At 48.5% G+C, this 21,600-nt stretch overlaps 1 protein-coding gene across 2 annotated transcripts in view; it reads right to left on the bottom strand.

The window, feature by feature from the left end:
• The window catches only part of TEP1 (telomerase associated protein 1), a 154,492-nt gene extending 133,768 nt beyond the window's left edge, over nucleotides 1-20,724 (bottom strand). Inside the window, exons 1-6 of one of the 2 annotated variants that reach the window (XM_085894781.1) lie at nucleotides 20,576-20,724; nucleotides 11,614-12,143; nucleotides 11,007-11,150; nucleotides 7,905-8,039; nucleotides 6,363-6,524; nucleotides 5,746-5,892 (exon numbers count right to left, since the gene is read on the bottom strand). In XM_085894781.1, coding sequence (XP_085750907.1) covers nucleotides 5,746-5,892; nucleotides 6,363-6,524; nucleotides 7,905-8,039; nucleotides 11,007-11,150; nucleotides 11,614-12,123 — 1,098 coding nt within the window. In that variant the 5' untranslated portion in view covers nucleotides 12,124-12,143; nucleotides 20,576-20,724. The remainder of the gene's footprint in view (nucleotides 1-5,745; nucleotides 5,893-6,362; nucleotides 6,525-7,904; nucleotides 8,040-11,006; nucleotides 11,151-11,613; nucleotides 12,144-20,575) is intronic. The other variant, XM_085894782.1, reaches the window with a different exon arrangement.
• Between the last annotated feature and the right edge of the window lie 876 nt (nucleotides 20,725-21,600).

The raw sequence follows: 21,600 nt of genomic DNA, 5'->3' as shown, positions 1-21,600 counted from the left end.
TCACAGTCTGTCACTGTCCTCAAATAATCCCATAAATCCATTTCCCAACCTAAATCTCATCTAAATCCCTCTACCTATTCCATTCCACGGACTCCATGAGGACTTACCCCTGCCCCATGAAGTTGGTCTAGCTAAGTTAACTCTTCCCCCTAACTAGTTCCATCCTGTGCCCGGGGCAAGGGGGTCTTCCACCCCTTGCCCAGGGAATCCTGTTCACCCGAAAGCGAGGCTTGCTTTTTTTTTTTTTCTTTTCTCTCATCGCGCAGCACCAGCACGGAAACTTACAACCTGGGCACCAGCGCGGCAATTCACAGCCGCGCACCTGTGGCATGACATCATGGCAGCTGTTCGTGTCCCTCGTCCCTCCTTGGACGGTACCATCCGGCAGGGATTCACCCTCCTGCCGGATTCCAACCATACACGCAGCCATGACGTCACCCGGCGCATATAAAAAAAAAAACAAGCCTCACGTCTCGAGGGGTTCCCCACGCGAACACATGTGCTCTGCCCATTGGAGCTCAACACACGCCCGCGTGGAGAACCCGTCCGGTCCAAATCCGAAAATCCTGCCTAAATTTTGTCCGTCGCGGGATCGGCAGCATTCACCGCGCTCGTTTCCGACCGGGCTTCACTCCCGCAAGCGAGCACGTGGGGGCCTCGTACGTTGCACAGCACGGACCTCGCGCTCGCTGCTGGGTGAACCCGGCACGGTGCTCAAAACCTCGACAGCCGCTACTCGGCTTTTGTCCCTCTGTCGCCGTTGTCGACATTCCACCCACGCACACCTGCGTGTCACGACGCACAGACTCCACTCCATTACATCCACACCGGGAGACGCGGTTGCATGTTCACACATGCCCACCGTCATCTCCCTTACACACGCTGTCTCCCTCACACGGACCCTTTCACTCACACACGCGGTGACACTCGCCCGCGGTGTCTCATCCACACACGGCGTGCTGGGGAGCACGCCCTTCGGCACACTTGCCACCACACCCCTCACACCTGGGGTCTCATCCACACACGGGGTCTTTGTCACCCACCCGGTCGCTCTCACACACGCCCTTGCACCTGCGCTATCCGTGCGTTGCAGCACGCATTTCGCCACACTCGTGAACACACACCTCGACACCACACACACCGGGACAACTACATTGGGGATTCGTGTCCCCACAAGGGTCTCCGGGGCCTCTATACCCCCCAAGCTCTCCGTGCACCTGTCCACAGCACCCGTCCCCTCAACCTCGCAAAGCACGACCGAACCCACCTGGTCGTGACTCGCTTCAAGGGAGCATAGCGACTCCCTCCGTTCCTGGAGGAGGCTATCCAACTGCTCGCACTGGGTCTCTACCCAGTCTGCCAGCTCACCCCCATTGTCCTCCACTACCTCTGTGTGTGTGTGTGTGCGTCTTTAGTTTCTTCCACCCCGTCTTCATCGTGTAGTCTTCCCTAAATCGTTCCCATCTCCCGTGTCTCCACTATTTTTATTTCCTTTGTCGTCACCTCGTGCCTATTAGTCTCTGCTTCTTTCTGGCGTCTTTCCCTTATCTTTACGTCGGTCAACCTTGCTTTCTCCTTAAGTCGCTCCCGTCCTTCCCTCTGTTTCACTCCTTGTTCTTTCACGATCTCCGCGTACCTCATCCTTGCTTTCCGTCTTAATTGTTCTTTTCTCTCCCTCCCAATTCCTTTCACCTCGTCTCTTGTCTCCCTCGTGCACGTCTCCGTCACCCTAATTAGTTTTTCCCTCTCGGTCACCGTCACTGTTGCTCTCTCCGTCACCTTTACCAGTCTCGCCCAACACGCCCCCCAAATTATTTTCTCCTTACCCGCCTCCACCGCGGGCCTGACAGCCGTTGCACCCCCTCTCAGCTCGTTCGCTCCCACACGTGGCGTCGCCATTTTAATCTCCACCGTTGTCGTCTTCATACCCGCCTGCAGGCTTCGGCCTATTTGCTGCATCTCACCCCGCAGTTCTTTCATTTCTTCCTTCATTCCTTGCGCATTCGTTTCCATTTGCTTGTTCATTGCCGCCAGCATGGCGCATAGCTGGGCCATGTCGGGTGCACTCAGCTGAGCCGATTCGGCAAGGATCGGGGGGTTTTGGCGGAGAGGGGGAGGGGAGGTGTCATACACCGCGGCCGCCGCCGCACCTATTTCGGGCTCTGGGTTCAGTTGGGGGAGTTCGTGTTCCTGCGCAACCAACATTTCCTGCACGGGGATTTCATCCTGGGCCATGGATTCTACACATTCTAAATCCATTTCTAATACACCCGGCTCCCGCTCGCCTTGAGACTCCATCTTATTTCTCTTAAAAGGTTAATTTGGCCTGCTCGTAATTTGGAGGGAATCGGGGGTCGCTCCTCTCACCCCTGGACCGATTCCAGTGAATTTAGCTGGAGACAGGAGAGCCCGTTTTCCCGCTCTCCGACACCAGTGCCGCGAGGAGGGGGATGGGTTTGTGTCCCACGACCTGACACCAGTGTTGCGAATTCGCGCCCGCCGGCGTGCGAACGGCCACGTAACTCGAATCGCGGCACATCGCCCACCGGACGGACAATTGTCATGACCCTCTCGGACTAACGCCGGGAGCTAGTCACGGGTGGGCCTTTCGGCCTCACCACGATCGTGCCAATCGGCCCCCCGCGTGGGATAGGGTTGTTCGCCAAACTCGACCTACCTAAGTACCCACGCGGAGGGTAGACCGGGCGATCGCACCTCGCCGCAGGTCGACTCCGGACACAGGCCACTTAAGCGACCCGTTCCGTACTATCGGGATAACCGAGCGGTGTTATCGTCGGTCTCGACGGTTCCGATTAATTATCGGGCGTATTAAGCCCACTACCAACCCTTTACGTGAAGCAAGATGGAGATTCAATTAAAGAAAAGACGAAGCGAAACGGGAAAACAGTTCAACATAATGCACATTTATTCCGCGGCACACGGAGAGCACACATACAATTACAACAATTATGCACATATATCAAATGCTACAAAAGAAACACAGCAATGCAGATCTACTACCGACTACGCGAGCACACGGCAACACTTACACAGTTTTACTTTACAGATGGCACCAACAACACATTTACTCAAAAGCAAAAGAAAAGGGCCACCCTCAAAGACAAGGGGGCAGACGGGGCCTGTGGGCCAATATTTGCACGGGACCTGAAAGAGCGGTCAGGTCCGCGAGACCGGGTGGATCCTACCCGTGTCTTTGTGATGAGCCGCCAATGTGGTGGCGCGGCGGCACCCCGACTCCGTGCTCCTTCGCGGGTTTCGTTGGCACTGCTTGGAGTGGGTTGGGAACGGGGCCCCCTTTTCGCACTATCTCAGCGCGGGGGGAAAAGGGGGGGGGAGGGAATTGTTGATGCTCTGGGGAAAGAGGATAGCTGGCTTGCTTGGGTCCCGCAACGAGCGATTCCACTGCGAGCTCGTCGCCGACCGCCGTCTTCCTTGCCTCGGACCCGAGCTATTCGGTCTCTTCCGCCATTCTCCTCAGCCGACTGCAGCAAACCACCTGTACGCCCTCGCCTCCCGACTCACTCCCCGCTCCTCCAAGGCCGACTCTGCACTCAAACCGACTCGACCGCGCTCCAGGCTTCAGGCTTCAGGCTTCCTCTCTGCAGCTCCCCGACAGACACCTCTCTCCAGACCCGACTTGACTCAAACTGACTGCTGCTGCCACACTCTGCCGCTGCCACACTCTGCTCTCCAAAACCGACTCTTCTCAAACTGACTCGACCGTGCGCTCGGCACTTTATAGGCCGGCAGGAGAACCCATATGCAAATTTCTGGATCAGAACGAGCTCGGGGGTGGAGCCACGCTCGCCCATTGGACGGAGAAAAAGGGACGTGAGTCTCCTCTGATCCTCGAATTTGCATATATTGATTCGACACCGACGCGCCTGGAGGCGGGGCCAAACTGCCCCACGCTTGCTGATTGGACGGATCAGAAGTGGGCGTGTATAAATTCCTGATCCGAATTCTCCTCGGAAAGGCCGCACTTTGCACCCGCGGCTCGGCGCGCGTCCCGCATGAGGCCAGGACAGCCTGACGTTCGGTGCCCACAAGCGGTGCGGGAATGGCCGCAGAAGGAGGAGAGGTGAAGGTGGTGGAGGGTTTATTGTGGTGGTTTATGGCCATGGCGACGTTTGGAATGGCGGTGATGCGATGTTTGCGGGAGCAAGTTGTGAAGGTAAAGGTCGTGGCTGTTGGCGTTGTGTGATGGCGGTTGAGACGTGGTTGGTTCAAAATAAAGATAGAACAGAAAAACGACTATCTCAAAGGGTCGCAACCCGAATGAATCACATTTATTCCCTCTAAACAACGGGTTTGGGGCTAACTACACATGTACTTACAGAGATATCTCACCTACGGGACCTGAATGGTGGTTTGCGAATTTCCTCAACCGTAACAATATAAATATATGTGAGGATCACAGGCATTCCATGCAACTATTTATCTCACCTCCTTTCCGAGAATGACGAATTTCATGGACTCATACTAGCCTGAACCAGCCAATCAGTGAACACCTGGCCAAGTGATATGACGCGGGCCACATCTTGCACCGCAAATGCCTTTGGTCATTATTTTTCGAGACAACCTGTTCTAAACGCCAAAATAAAACGCCCTTTTTCCCCAAAATAGATTGGCCTTCCAAATAATCTTTATTCAGGAGAATAGCATTATCTATTATTCCATTTAGCTTATTAATATCAAGGGATTCTCATATATAAATAATTATATTGGCATCTGAAAGTCTGGCTGGAAGCCGGAGTATAGCTTCAATGGAATGTGTGTTTAGGTAATATCCAGATGACTGTTTGAACTCCGACCAACTTCAGATCGTCAATTGTTCCCACGCCATTTGAATTCAAGCTGATCTCTGAGTAATCTTTTTGCTGCCCCCGAAAACTTCATCCTCAGCAGTATCAGTCTTGAAAATGACTGGACATTGTCCCATGATCTCACCTTCCCCAGCTTTGCTTATTATACAAGGAACTCAACATCTGGATACTATTAGTATCAGAGAATAAAATGTGTTGCTTGCTTGTGTTATTGGATCTCCTCTGATTCTCCATATACATATGTATTGAATGGTTCAAAAGTACAAGAGGAAACAGTATTCTTCAACAGGGTATTAATAACTATGTATTCGCAGAAAGACATTAAAATATAACAAAAAAAACAAGTAAAACAAAAACATCAAATGTCACAGCCCCCGTTGTTTTAGTAATTTTGATGTATGGAGTTCAAGGGGTCACCCATATTTATTTACAACTAAAATGGCCACCAGTCGGCCATCGTTGATCAGATTGTAAAATAAAGTGAGGGGCACATGTATGCCATCATGTGCTGTGCTTGTGCCAAGTTTGAACAAAATCGGACCATGCACGTCTGAGAAATGGTTGGGGACACATTTAAGTAACAAAATGGACAGTCGGCTATCTTGGATCTGATGTAGAAAAAAAAAATAAAAAAACGACATGCATATGTATACCATCATGTATGAATAAAATCGATCCATACATGTCCGAGATATGGTTGCGGACGCATACACGGACACGAATATCAACACCAAATCCATAAACCCCCGTTTCGGACCAAGTCTAACGGGGGCTAAAAAGGGAAATGCAGATCGGGGCATTTCTGTGCATAAATGTTGCCATGATGGCTTGAGTATTTCATCCAACAACTAATGCAATCATTGAAACAGAAAAGTCCAACAAAATTTGATATGTTTACCTCTTCTTCTTGCAGTGCCTTCCATTTCAACTTCTTTGGTTTCTTCGGTTTTCGATTGTACTTGCCCAACTGGTATTCATCAAACTCAGCAAATTTTAGAGTGAGAGCTCGACGAAGGCAAGCGGGCAAATTGTGTCCAAACAGAGTCTGCACGATTCAGGGATAGTGTGTCAACATTTTCAAATTCATTTGTAAAAGCAAATTATACACCCACTCTAATAGCATTATGCAAATACTGCAATGCCTTTGAATAAAAAGCACTATGTTAATATACATAAATATGTCTTCAAGAACCATCACAGTGCATTTCCAGAAATACGCCAGTCCAAAGGAAATGAGCATTATGAATAAAATGTTTCGAGTTAACCGCCATGAAAGATCACAAGGGACCGACATTTTGGGCTTTACCCTTCGTCAGAAAGCACGAAACATCAGCACCTTGTGATCATTCATGATGGATAACTCTAACCATTTTATTCTTACATTTTTATTCTATTGCACTGCCAACGCAGACCGTTAGTTTTGTTATGGAAGCAAGAACCACATTTTTTTTTTTTTTTTTTTTACAAATGGGCATTATTGTTTCATCAGGTGCAAATGGAGCGGGCGAGTCCCACCTGGTACACTTGTGGAACCTCGGTCCAGTCAGTGGGCAGCAAGATTGCAACAGGGCCGTAGCGGGCCATGTAAGGTTGGCAGGATGGAAGGTGAGCAGCCAGAGCCAGAAGCAAGCATGTTGGTTGGCGCAGACCTAGCTCTCGTCTGGCCCAGACTGCAAGCTACAAAAAAGGACATGTTAACCCATCACATTGCTGCCATTGTGCATTTCAATAAGATTAAATGGTAGAGATTATAGTAGAAGACAAGAGATATGCAGTGGTGTCGTGCCAAATTTTGAGGTACCGGACCCCTAAAAAAATGTAGGCCATGACATTTCCAGATCCACCGTCACATCAAGTTTTAATGAAACCAAGCATTCGAGTCCCAAAAAATGAGTGATAAATGAAATAGGCACATTTTACCATCATGCTGCGGCAATTTCACATAAAATTATTGGGTCAATTTGGAGAAGGAGAGATCAGAGCCTTGCTTGCTTTAAGTAAACACATAAATACACTTAGTTAAAAAGAATCATTAATTTCTTTAAATTTTCCGATTTCACTCCAGATTTCAACACTCAATTAATCCACGTGCTCCGATTCTCAAATCCCAAGACAAATTTCAATTATACACTATAATTAGTCGGTGAGTACGTCGTGGTTCCGAGGCAAGGCAATTTTGAGCAGGCCGAAATAAATGGCTGCTCAAGATCTCCAACCGGCTGAAGAGAGCGGGATGACCAAGGATGAGCCTGTTATTTGTCATGATGAGATGAGTTGATCATCTTTAAAAGGGGTGTTTAAAATAAACCAAACACCAAATTTTCATTTATGCGCTCCCTGGGTATGCATGCAAAGTTTGGAGCCGCTAGGTTTCATGGTTTTGGAGTTATGGACAAGGCCCACACGAATGCACCCATGCACAGCTCAGCTCCACCTCGGATGGACTGAGGTACCAGATCAGCACTCCAGTGCACTTCGGAAACACAACACCCCTGGCTCGATGTGAAAAGACCCGATGGCATTGTATATAGAGCTTTGGCTCCATCTGGCAGATCAGCGGTTTCAATGCAACCCTGCTCAAAATTATTAAAATGATGTGCCGCTTCCTCACTCGAAACTCAGCATTTAAAAAGAGCATGGATAAACCCTACCGAATGGAATCAAATGGGGGAGAAAGGCAACATTTATGCTTGATTGTCCTGCTGACTGTATGGAGAAAAAGACATCACACGATGGTGCCACTGGTACCCAGAATGTACCGGGAGGTACATAACTTCCCAGCAAGGTCACCAGCTGTGCTCGTCTGCACACGTGATATGTGAAACGGCGGTGCCATCTTGTAATGTCCTCCATTAGCCTGAAACCCAATTTAATACCTATATAGAAAATGAAAAATAAAAAAAAGAATAGCGGGGCTGAAGATAAATTTGCATTCGGAATGACCCCTTTATACATCAGTTGGACACAGAACAGCAGGCACTATATTGCGTCCCTAATATAATACGAGTGCAAGGTCTACCAAATACTTGGACCATACACTAAATTATAACAGCAAACCTTTAGGATGAACTCTGGGTTTTTCAGAGCAACCCGTGTTGCAAGATCGATAATTGTAGCACAAGCAGAGCCTTCGGTCTTCTTCCAGGTCAGCCCAACAATGAGTGCCAAGCTCACAGCATTCACCAATGCCAGCTAAGAATAAAGAACCAGCAAAGTGAAACCGTCAGCCTCAAAACAAGATACATGTACAAGTAGTGGACAAATTTTTTTTTAAATAAATGGAAATACCTCCGTCAATGAGGGACACCAAGCAACAGCTACCACAGTTGTGGCCCGTGTGTTCATGAGCAATTGACATCGCAACATGCTTAGGGTCATGTATAAAAATGCTGCACAACACCGTTTGCCTACAATTATGGGTAGCATGGCCGCAAGAGGATACCCCCCCCCACCCCAAGCCCCATGCCCCCATCCAGAGAACATGTGTGGTCATCCAATGATTTGATGAGCATGACACTGATGTTATCCATACGTCATGGCCTTCTCAGTCACGAGATCTGAACCCAATCAAGCATTGATGGGATATTCTGCAATGATACCTGAGATGGCGTTTTCCACCTCCATCAAGCAGGTGTGAGTCGATTGATCTTCTCATGGAAGAATGGTGCTACATCCCTCCTGCATAATTCCAGACGCTGCTGGACTCAATACCACAGCGCATACAGGCCGTATGTGGTGGCCCAACACTCTATTAATGACTTTATATTGGTGTTTCCAGTTTTTTTTTTGTGCACTACCTGGAGCTCTTCTGAAAGAAACGCAGGTAATTCAGCGCTCGTTTACAAATAAAATATCACCCATTGAAAAATGTCAACAAAACCAACGGTATGTTTGAAAGGTTGCTGTTGCTCATGAACAAATTGGACAGAATTTTTGGAAAACCCTAAAAACAGCAAGTGAAATTTCACCGAGAAAAATATTTCACCCCAGCAAACCACAGATAAACACAATGATAATTATCACTGCTTCTTCTTCCTATTTTTGAGCACAGACACCAACATGTTGAAGAAGAAGAAAAAAACATTTCTCAGACTCAGAGGACTGACAAAAATAATTCGTCACATTCACGAAGATGATGAACTCAGTGTACATGAAGATGATGGAGAACAACTAAATGGGAGGTATAGACCATGATTATCCACCAATACCTGAACTTTAGTCTGTTAATAAAATATTTACAAACATCAAATAATTGTTTAGCAGTTATTATTAAGATCAAATTGTTTGAGTTTTCACAGCCAAAGGGCCAAAAACGATATCGTCCTGTTTAGCATGATATTTCAAAAATGTATTGGGCCCGATATGTTCTCGTGGATCAGGCATTACGTGGCAGAGGTATGCGCTCTACCGAGTGGCGAGTGCCCTTCTAGTTCTTGTGTGTTCGGTCATTAAGCATAACAAAACATTCTCTTTACCAACCCCTCCCCAACCCCTCATCCCTTACATGCACGCACTTGTTTTTTTTCCCTTTTCCTCTCCCTCTCCCCCCTTGCCTACATGCCTCCTCTCTTCCCTCCCCCCCCACTTCTCTCCCCCCCCATCTTCACCCCTCCCCCTACCTTTAATACCCCCGTTGGCAAAGTGACGGGTTGTATTTGCTAGTATGTAATAAATGCATGTGGGTATGACGAAGCATTCTCCCAATAAATGCCTTGCCTCCGATAGCAGCGAGTTCCGAAACGATTCAGGCCGAATATTTAACATCTTGACTCACCACCGATTCCGGACGAGCAAGAACACTTCTCTAAACGTGCTGGAATTCTGGTTTTCCCTTTTGCTCATGGGAACTAGCGTTTGCTTCTACAGCCTGAACGAGTTTAGACAAGGAATGGTGAGTTAGAGCAATTGGTGCTCATCACACATGTGATAGAAAGGAAGTCCGGCAATGATCATTTTTACTGTCTGTCCAATCCCAGGCTTTAATCTTTTGGTGGAAGCTTATGGCACTACACACACGTTGCCATTCCGAACATTTACATTTCTTATTTTTCAGGTACCTTGGATGTGATTGACTCCATGCGCTACTCCTTACCTGACATTCACTGATGCATGGGTCTTGTCTCATCAACCTTTAGCCAGTCGATTCATGTGTGACGGAATAAACGACTTAATCGATCATCAAAACTCAGAGTATACACCACCTGTATACTGTCAGTGCTCGTGTATGGGTCCGAAACCTGGACGTTGCTCAGACGATGGGTGAGAGCCGCAGGCCTTCCACGTGAGATGCCACAGTCACAACCTTGGAGTCCAATGATTTGACTGTCACAACCAAGACATCACAAAGCACCGGTCTCAATGACATCCGCAACACCATTTCGCATAGGCGCCACTGCCTTTTTCGGCAAGTTTGGAGGTAACCAGACAATACACCTGCACAAATGGCCCTCAAATTGAATGTCAACGTTCACGGAGGAATCAACCTTGGCCCGGACTGGAAACGGCCTGAATGCCAGCTCCGCAGCAACTAGGTACATCAGCTTGAGGTAGACCACAAAACACAGGCACAACAGTTGTGGCAGTCTGCATTTGACAGGAAGGAATAGGTGGCCCAACATCCCTGTGCTTGATCTGGAGAAATATGAACATGATACAGTCATTGCTGCTGCTGCTGCTGCTGCTGCCATGTTCCGCTGGGGGCATCAAGTTGCATACGACCAGGAGTGAACATTTCCATAACCACCAGGAAAGGTCGCCAATCCATCATTACATAGGGTGGTACCAAAACAAGCCTCAACAAAAGCAGGAATTTGCAATTTTGCATGGGAAGAGGAACACCGTTTGGTTGGAAAAGAATCATGGATCTTGAACATCCACAGGAGAATGCCAACAGACAAGACAGCAGTCTTAGCCCCACCAAAGAATGACAGTACTTGATCCGATGTCCTGCCGGTTAAGCACCAAGACGAGTTCCTACACGACATAGCTCACTGGTGAGCATGCTGTCTGAACCATCTGGTTACAAGCTTCCTTGCCAATAATGATTTGAATCTCAAAAACATCATTTGAAGCATTCATGTGTGCCATTAGTTTGAGGAAAAACTTAAGTGGGGTGTATGGGGAAGGGGGGGGAGAAGAGTAATGCATTAAAAAGTTCACCTTAATCTCAAAGCTGGGATCTTCTACTTGTTGAACAGGAAGTTGCTGTGCTGAAGGCAAAATCAACCCAGTGTCCATTGAAAAGCCCAGGCCCCAAGGTTTGCCTCTCAAGTCACCCACTGCTTCGGATAGCCACACCATCATCTGACGACAGATGTCGAAAATACTAAATCATGACGACACCCATCTTACCCAAAGATGGCAAAACTTGTCCAAGAGCGATGATCAAATTTGACCACAAACACTTCTACAAATACTGTATATATATATATATATATATATATATATATATATATATATATATATATATATATATATATATATATATATATATATATATATATATATATATATATATATATATATATATATATATATGACAATTTATGATCACTCGCAGATTATTTAATCTGAGGATGAAAGTTTTAACAACTCATGAACCCCCCGCTCCAGAAACCTCCATTGTAAAATGGAAGTACAGCCCATTAAATCCACAACTTACATCCTGTACTGTTCATTCTGCAATGACTGGAAGAATGAACGATGAGATGCAGTGCAATCAAACGGATAAAGTATTCAAAAACATCAGCTCCTGCGATCGCCATACCTCGGTGATCACGTCTAATGAGGAACCAGATTCTGTAGTTTTCTGGCTTCGAGGGTGCTTGAAATGCTGCTGCTCTACGTCAAACTTCCTCTTCCTTTCCACAACGTGTTTCTTGTCTTCGAGTGCCGAAACGTCGTATCCAGTCATCCGTTTCATCTCTGGCGACTCGCTCCTGTGAAGGCTCCATGAGGTGGACGATAACAGTCGTGAAGCTCTCTCCATCCTCGCTTCAGAGGACCGCGTAAGCTGCTCCAGGAGTCTATTTTTAGTTCCCAGCATTTCTGATTTGGGGGACAAATGATGGGTTGACGACCCCAAGTGTCCACACAGTGGCTGACTCGAACGATGACCTGACATTGGAGACATTAGAGCGGTACCATCGTGTTGGTGTAAAATGGAGCTCTTGCTGGGCAGCTTGCTGGATCGAGGCAAATGTACAGTACGAGGCACAAATAAATCTCCAGTTCTCAGGGTCTTACTCTCCAATGATCCATCATCAGTTTGCACCATGATGAGTGGGTGACACCAACCTGATGAAACACACAAAATGCAAAACCAATAAAAACGAAGCAAGAAATTAAAATTTGTCCAAACATTCATTTTATGGAGCTGTTTTATCCAAATGATGAAGCCATTGAGGCAGAGACATTCCTGCTCAATAGTGGTGATTACATAAACTACATAAAACCCATGTGACAATCCACACTGCCCATTTGGTGGTGGATTGCTCTTATGATCTACTGATTGCAGCATTATTGAAGCGCAGCTGTGCCAAAGATGCAGTGACCCCTTTACCTTCAGGCAATAATAATTAATGTGATAATTTGGCCAAAAAGAAAACACAATGGCCGACTCTTTGAAAAGCACCTTGAGACCCTTAACACCCACCACCAGGTTGCAGACTGCTTCATGTTCTCTGCCACCTCTGAAATTATTGGAATGTCCCATGATGAAGCAGAGTCGATGGGCCTATTGTTTTCCGATCGCAGACAGGTCAGTATCGTGTTTCTGTCTTCTACCACCTCCTTTATGGTCTTGCATCTTCTGCTCTTTCTGTGCTTTGCCTCCCTTGGCAGGTTTCTGCAGGCCGCACGTGGGCCACCATCAACACCCATCTGATGAAATTACCCAAATCCAGGACCACTTTTTTTTTTAATATACTGTCGAGGCTCGCGCAAGAGTTAACACACAGAACAAACAAGGGGAGCAGGAGACAAGAGGGGCGGGAGAGGGAAGGACAAAACAGTGGGGAACAGAGAGATTAGGAAATCTATAAAAGGGAGAGGGATGGGGCGGGGTACACGGGGTATACAAGATGGACACTCCAGGGACTTTCAGCAAGGAAAGCAGGGAATTTGAAGGAGGTGGGTTTGGGGTGGATTAGTGGGGGTAGAAAAGATCATGGTTTTGGATGGGGGAAGATAAGAGATGGTGGTTAACAACTGTTTTGAAGACATGGGGGGGGAGTGGGATTGAAGAGAGTGTGGGAGTTTGTTTCAAAGGCGGGAAAAAAAGAGGAACGAAAGAGTGAAGGTGAGCAGCAATTCTAGATTTTGTTAGTTTTACCAGAAGGGGGTTGCTGGTGGATCTTGAGAACCCTGCGGAATTATGGGGGGGGGGGACATAATCGCAGACAGAGCAGGACGGGTGAGGCCAGAGAGGGGAAAGTAGAAGACAAAGACCACCAACCTGCCTTCAGTGAGACCCCCAAAGAGATACCAATCATCCTAAATGCCTTGGTTTCCACAGCGTGAAGGTGAGAAAGGCGAGAGGCTGGAGCACCAGCCCAGAGGGGAGAGCAGTACTCCATCAGGCTGTGGACTGCTCGCCTCCACTCATTTGTTCCTCTTTTTTCTTTTTTTTTTTTTCAACCGTGGAACCAACTTCCACATTCTCTTCAATCTCATTCTTCCCTCTGTCTTCAAGACAGCTGTTGATCACAATCGCAGATAATCCTCAATCCAAAACCATGATCTTTTCAATCCTCATTAACCACACCTTCTCTGCCCAAATCCCTCCTCCTTCCCAATTTCCAGTTTTTCCCCTCATAAAAGTTTCCTTCTGTGTCCATCTTGTTGACCCCATGCATCCTCTCCTGCCCCCAATTCCTCCCCACAAACTCTGGGTGATCTTTTACCCCCGCTCTCTGTTGTTCCTTGTGTGCTGTGGCATTCTGACCCATGTAGCGTACTCGTACTAGTTCTTCCACGAGCCGAGGCTATGTATACAAAACAAATATTATTTAAAAAAAATTAAAAGGGTTTTAAAAGTGGTGAAAAGGCAATTTGTGTTCTTCAGTATTCAAGTATATAATTCAATTGAAATAAACAGATTTTAAAGGTTGCAGGAAAACAAATTCAGAAGTTTACCACCGTTGATGCAGCGTCTTTTACACGTTACATTAGTTATTCATGCCTGTTGTTTGTGTCCTTTATGACAACCAAAAAAAAAACAGTAAGTTTCCTGTTCGGAACGATTTCCATTTTGATTGACTGCCAGACAGGCCGACAGAGTAAAAATATTCTCACGCCCCTCTGTGCAGCCACATGCATGATCAAGACAAATTCAGATCCAAAGTAGTGCTGAACCACATGTTCGTTTTCTGATTAATGTTCAAAATATAACATTTAATTGAAATAAAGTTGTTCCTCAATCATTAACTGACGTTTGTGGAGACGCACAGACAAAGTGAACCAATCGCTTAACCCCGCTTCAAGTCACACGTGGTAAAAATCCTGGTGGCACCTGATCAAGTCCGTCTCTGGTATACACCCATCCATACGATAACCCAGCCTCAAACAGTCATGGCAGACTAGTCTTGAAACGAGGCAGAATGTCTCAACTCTGTTTGCTACCAAATCTCGTGTGCACAACGCATCTCGCACCACCGTACCCACTGTCTACTGGACTTCGCTTACTTCTCACCCAAGAATGTAAACAACGTACTGTTCGGCAACAGATCCAGATAGCATCAGTAACCATGTTCACAAATCTTGCTTCTTGCTTCCACTCATTGTCTTCTCCCTTCGCCTCCAGTCTGCCAAGATATCCACGAACATCACCCTCATTCACAAAAGACTGCAAAAACAGATCCCCTAAACCACAAACTTGCTCACCCTCTCTCTGTTATATTCACCCTCTCATTTGCTCAGTCATTTATTATCTGCTTGTAAATTAGCAAACATGACTGCCCTGCATAAAAAGGTGCAAAAACAGATTCCTGCAACAACAGACCAATCAGCCTTCTCCCAATCATCAGCAAGGTTATGGAATCCATCATCACTTCAGACATTAAATCCTTACTCTTCTCCAATGGCTTGATTTCTGATCATCAATTTGGTTTCAGAGCAGGTCACTCTACCGTGGATATGCTGCTTCTGCCCTCCCAATAATGGATGGAGGTCCTCAATGTCAGACATGAAATCCGAGCCGCATCCCGAGGCACATCACATGCTTTCGACATGGTCTGGCACCCTGACCTGATCACCAAACTCTCTTCCTATGGTATCCAAGGCCATCTCCACTCATGGCTCACAGACTTCCTCTCCTGTTAGTCAAAGTGTGGCCCAAAATAGAGTTCTTTCATCCCCTCTTCCGGTCCAGGCTGGAGTTCCTCAAATTTAGTGCAACTTTACGTTCTGGGCCATGTTCTTTTTCTGGTTTTCATCAATGATCTCTCTGACTCTCTGGAAAATCCTTTATCTCTTTGCTGATGACTCCATCCTCTGCCGTACCATCTGTCATCCCTCAGACCGGCAAGCAGCAGCTTCGTCGCTCACTGCCAATCTGGATAAAATCACAAACTGGTCCAACACGTGGAACATGTCTTTCAATCCTGACAAATCTCACTCTCACTATGTCTCTCTGAAAGGACCGTTTAGAACCCCCCACCCCCTATCTACTTTCTCAACAATCCTCTGGAAGAAGTCCTTTCATTCAAGCTTCTGGGTCTCACTGCCATGACCTTTCCTGGGAAAGCCACATTTCCAGCCTGGCCTCAAAAGCCAGTCGCCGACTGGGAATCCTCCATCCTGCAAAGTCCATCCTCGGCCCACCTGAGCTCCTGACCACATACAAAGCTTTCATCTGTAGCCTGATGGAGTACTGCTCTCCCCTCTGGGCTGGTGCTCCTGCCTTCCACCTTTCTCGGCTTCACGCTGTGGAAACCAAGGCATTTCGGATCATTGGCATCTCCCGCGATGAGGCTGAGTCTTTGGGCCTCTCACTCTCTCACTGAAGGCAGGTCATGGTCTTTCTGTCTTCTATCGTCTCCTCTCCGGTCTCACCACCCGTGCTCTTTCTGCGATTTGTCCCCACCACATTTCCTCAGGGCGCTCAACGTCCACCAACAACCCCCTCCTGGTAAAACTACCAAAATCACGAATCACTGCTCACCTTCACTCTTTCATTCCTCTTTTTCCCCACCTTTGAAAGAAACTCCCTCACTCTCCTCAATCCCATTCTTCCCTCCAGGTCTTCAAAACAGCCGTTCACCACTACCTCTTATAATCCCCCATCAAAAGCCTCAATCTTTTCTACCCCCGTTAATCCACCCCAAACCCACCTCCTTCAAATTCCCTGCTTTCCTTCCTGAAAGTCCCTGTAATATCCATCTTGTATACCCCATGTTCCCCTCCATCCCTATCCCTTACACAGATCTCCTTATGTCTCTGTTTCCCACTGTTTTGTCCTTCCCTCTCACGCCCTTCTTGTCTCATGCCCTCCTTGCTGTGCGTTGTGTGTTAGCTCTCATACGAGCCTCAACAAGGTATACAAAAAAAAACTCAAGAAGCTTCTTCCAATTACAAGCAAAGTCATGGAATTAATCATCGCTGCCAGTGCAAAGTCGTTCCACCTTTTAAACTGACTGAGCTCTGACCATCAGTTTGGCTTCCTTCCCCATCACTCAACATTGGACATGCCGCTGCTCCCCCCACCCATGACTAAAGGCCCTAAATATTAAACAATGTCAGGACTGACCCCATGGACACCTCAAAATCTGGCAACCTGTTCTACTTGCCAAATTCGCTGTCTGTGGCATACAAGCCAGCCTTCATTCCTCACTTTGTCCATCCACACAGTTAATGGATCGGTATCAAATGGAACTCTCTCCCCCTCCAATTGCAGGCTGCAGTGCTTCAAGGTGGTCTTAGGCCCAATCTTGTTGCTCATATGCAAAGGACCTCTCGGATGCTCCGGTAAACACTTCTGCTTTGCAGATGGCTCCACTCCACAAAGTACCCCATCCCACTGACAGGCAGACAGTAGCACCACCATCACCACTCTCTGCTAATCAGGAATTGATCAGATAGATGCTGCATTAACAAATAGAACATACCTTTCAAATTTGGACATTATCAAACAAACCCAACAACCGGTACAAGCTTGAGGCCCTCACCAGCCATTGCGTCTCTTGGGCCCCCGCATATTACGAAGTCGGTCACAGACTGGGAAACCCGTCATTCCTTGACAACTCGGTCTACAAGGCCTTTATCCAGAACTCAATGAAGTACCGCTCTCCCCTGTGGGCAAGGCCCCAGCATCACATCTGAGTGTCTGCATCTAATGCATTACGTGGAATTGAAAGCTCCCAATATCATTGGCATCCACCGCAAAGCTTTTTGCTCTGACAGTGTAAACAGGTACGTGAATTAGTAATAACCTCTCATTCCAGTCCAACTTCAACTGCTCTCTGAACCTTGAGACTTTCTAGCATACATTCCTCCAGTAACACTGACACCCCTCCCTGGTTAATCTCCAATATATATAATCAACAACTAATGGAACAGGAAGATTATCACTTCCTGCTCAGAAAAATCAACTTCCGGCGTCACACAGAAAACGATTCAGCACAAAAAATGTCGCTCTTCGCATTAACGCCGCCCACAATGCACCCGGCAATCTCCGCCCACAACGCACCCGGCAATCTCCGCCCACAATCTGTGGTGTAGTGGGCCTGTGGGGGCAGGGCATGATGTGGGGAGCATGGTGGAGGAGTGGTTTTGGTGTGGTCACGTGCTTGCACGGGATATATGAGTGCTCGCCGCCTGAGGCGTGGTTGTAGTTGCTGTAGCCGTTGTGGCCTGTGGAGCCTGTAAGTCGTGTGGCTTGTAGAGTGCATCGAGTACGTAATAAAGTGGAGTTACGGGCAACGTACGCTCACGCTCTCGCTCGTGGCAATAAAGCAGGGTTGTGCTGTTCCCCCGCTCGTGTCTGCCTTGGAGTACCTCTGCCACGACACTACATTTGGCGATGAGTCTGTTCGGATCGGCGTGTGCAGAGTGGTTGGGTTATTGGATCGCGGCAGCGGGTAACTCAGCGCATCCCGCGCGGTTCGAGGTCTACACCGGGCGAGGGCCCCGGAGGGCGCATCGCGAGGAGCGCATCGCGAGTTTCGCGCGCCGCACGCACAGGCTTCGGGGCCAGGCGTCTCGCCGGCACGGCCGGCTCGAGCATGGCAGAAGGTCGGGGCATGGCGCACGGACGCGTGCCCGTCTTCATCGGAGACGACTTCGAATTGTTTTCTGAACAGTTGGGCTGCTATTTCCACGCGAATGATGTGGACGATGAAAGCAAATGCAAGTCGATCTTGCTCGCCTAGCTTTCAACGGAGCATTACCGGCTGCTGAGTGATTTGGTCGCGCCAGATAAACCCAGTGATGACGGGCTGTCGTTTCAGGATATTGTGGAGAAGATGAAGGCCCACATGTCGCCGGAGAAGTCATTACAGCTCGCTCGGTACCAGATCGATCACCTCGCGAAGGTTGCGGAGGAGCGCGTTGCAGATTTCGTGGCACGGGTGAAGCATTCGGCCGTGGCTTGCAAGTTTACGGCGGAGGAGCGTCCAGCGCGACTCAGAGATAGTTTTATTTCGGGGCTGCAAGATGCGAAGAAGGTGGCAGCCATTCTGCGGATGCGCAGTGTCGACATTACATTCGACTCAGCGGTTGGGACTGCTTCAGCTGTTGAGCAGACACTCATGGATGTCCGCACCATCGCCGGCCAGGACGTGATGGGTAGCTCCACCTGGGGCATGTCGGCTGACCCCGGGGTCCACGCGATGACCCAGGTGCCCCAGGTCGCGCGCGCGTCTGGCGGTGCGAGCCGGGGGCGCGCGCCGCAGCGCGGCCGCACCAGGAGCGAAATGGACTTCCAGGGGTGCTGGGGGTGTGGTGGTCCGCACCTGCGACGGGTGTGCCCGGATAAGAACACCGTGTGTTTGCATTGTCACAAGGTGGGACATTTGAAGCGTGTGTGTCGGATGGCGGGGGCCGCCGTTAAGGTTTGGATGGCGAGGTACGGGACGACCCCAGCGACCTGGGGAGCGGCCTGCAGCCAGGGCATAGCGATTCCGGCGACCCGGAGCAGGAGATGCAACCAATGTTGAGTCTGTTTTCGATTGGTCCGGAGGTGACAAGACCAATCACGGTGGAGGTCGAGGTGAATGGCGAGCCGATCGCATTTCACGTTGACACCCGGGCTGCAGTGTCGGTCATGGGCGAGGGGGCGGCTCGTGGTCTTCGCCTGGTCAAGACGACCTTGTTGCTGTGCACGTACACCGGCGAAGCGATTGCACCGCTTGCGGTGGCGGACGTCTCGGTGGTCTACCGGGGTCGAAGCGCACTACTCTCGGTGTTTGTGGTACGAGGGGAGGGGCCCGCCCTTTTGGGCCGGGACTGGTTGGCGCACCTCGGCTGGTTGGCGCAATCTCCGCCCACAACGCACCCGGCAATCTCCGCCCACAACGCACCCGGCAATCGCCGCCCACAATCCACCCGGCAATCTCCGCCCACAATCCACCCGGCAATCTCCGCCCACAATCCACCCGGCAATCTCCGCCCACAATCCACCCGGCAATCGCCGCCCACAATCCACCCGGCAATCGCCGCCCACAATCCACCCGGCAATCGCCGCCCACAATCCACCCGGCAATAAGTGTGACAGAAGACACAGGACAGAATAGCGAATTATATAACAGCGCGATGTAAAACACAGGTTTACCACCAACCTCCATTATTTCGTTCCTCTTCTCCGCCATTTATTTAGCAGATCCCTCCAGCATCATACCTCCAATTTATTTAGCAGCATCAGTTCAAACCCACAAATCCCTCCAGGGATTCAGTCAGTACACACACACACACACACACACACACACACACACACACACACACACACACACACACACACACACACACCTCCCCCAACCCAACTCTCTTGATTGCAACCATTTTCCATCCTTCTCTCCCTTGCTTGGAACATTCACCTTTGACCCCCCCACTATCAGAAGATACAATCCTTCATACCGTGGGCACACCCAAACCGTGTACTTGTACTTCCATATCCATCGATTCAATGGACACATCTCATTTGGGATGACAATGCTCAGCTCGCCCTTTTTATTTATTCCAAAGTTTATTCCAAAGGCGGGAAAAAAAGAGGAATGAAAGTGAAGAAAAAGAGAAGAAAAGAAAGAAAAAGAGGAATGAAAAAAGAGGAATGAAAAGAGCCCTTTAAAAAACAAGGACCTTTCATGTCACTCGGATCAATATGTGCAGTTTCAACTCAGCGTCTCATTTCACGAGGGGTTTCCACTGACGAGGCGTGCCGTGCCGAGCCGTGAGCGGAGCCACAAAGTCGCTCGGCGTATCGCGTTGCACGACCAACGAGCTTGTTATCGCTCGCCAAGCGGCTTAAGTACTCGAGCAAGCACAATCAAACGGTCCGTAAGGAACGGCCGGCTTGGCGAGCGATAACAAGCTTACTGGTGATGGAACAACACAAACAACACGACACGACACAACACAAACAACACGACACGACACAGCGAGCATTTCGTCACGTCATGCCCTCTCTGAACCAACCCGGGAGTTCTCGCCGCAGGATTTTCACGCTCGAACGTTCAAGATGACTTCGCACTTTTACACAGGGCCGACACGAACAACGTTTACAAACACTCACAAACCTTACTCTCCGCCGCCGCCCGTCCGCAGCGATACACCCATCACATCGGCACACCTCTAATGACTTCCTACACGCGCTGATGATGATGATGATGATGATGATGATGATCCCATCTGAACACGCCCATCTCGTTTCCCCTCTCACACTCAGCACGACTCACCGGGACTCTCCTTCCGACTTGTACGATGCTGTACTCATACTCTTAGTCTTGTTATACTTATAATTATACTTGTTAATTATTCTTTAGATTTCTCACCATCTTACTATTGTTTTTTTTTATTGAATCGCTTCCGCATTGTAAGTGGGGAGGGTGTGTTCCATTACCAAGCAGCTTGTAAACGCTCGCCAAGCGGCTTAAGCATTCAAGCAAGCACACCAACGAAACGATTGATAAGGAACGGCCGGCTTGGCAAGCGATAGCAAGCCTATTACCTCCGCCACGTAACGTTGACGGAGGTTGTGCTTTCCTGTCTGTCTGTCTGTCTGTCTGTCTGTCTGTCTGTCTGTCTGTCTGTCTGTCCGTCCGTGAGCAGAATATCTAAAAAAGTTGTGGACGGATTCGGACGAAACTCGGTGGACGAGTTGGGTTTGTGACGAGGACGAACCAATTCGATTTTGGTGACGATCCGGATCCGGATACGAGAATGTTTACATTTTTTAAGCGATTCTTCAGCATTGCGAGATGGGGCCAAAATCGATATATAGGATGATATGTCAAAAAATTTTGCACGTGTTATGATAAAAAAAATTAGTGGACGAGTTAGTTCAATGACAGGTTAGTTCGTGGGTTCAGACCCGGCCTTATCAATGGGTTACAAAACATAAACTAATCAGCCTGTTGGAGGCATGCGCCCTACCGAGTGCTGTTCTTGTTAGTAATGGAACGCACACCTCTGGAGTTTCATCTTTCAATTTCATCCTTGGCGATGTATGAAGGCACAAACCCCCAAAAATAGGGGCAATACCCTTGGGCACTCACCTGGTTGAATATATTGTTGTGGTTGACGAAATTCACAAACCACCATT

This window comes from Eptatretus burgeri, chromosome 9 (genome assembly GCF_056783735.1).
Source record: "Eptatretus burgeri isolate ZD-2024b chromosome 9, Ebu_testis_v1, whole genome shotgun sequence".
NCBI classification, from domain to species: domain Eukaryota; kingdom Metazoa; phylum Chordata; class Myxini; order Myxiniformes; family Myxinidae; genus Eptatretus; species Eptatretus burgeri.
Note: the sequence above shows the minus strand (reverse complement) of the source record. Positions and strands in the feature narration are given on the sequence as shown.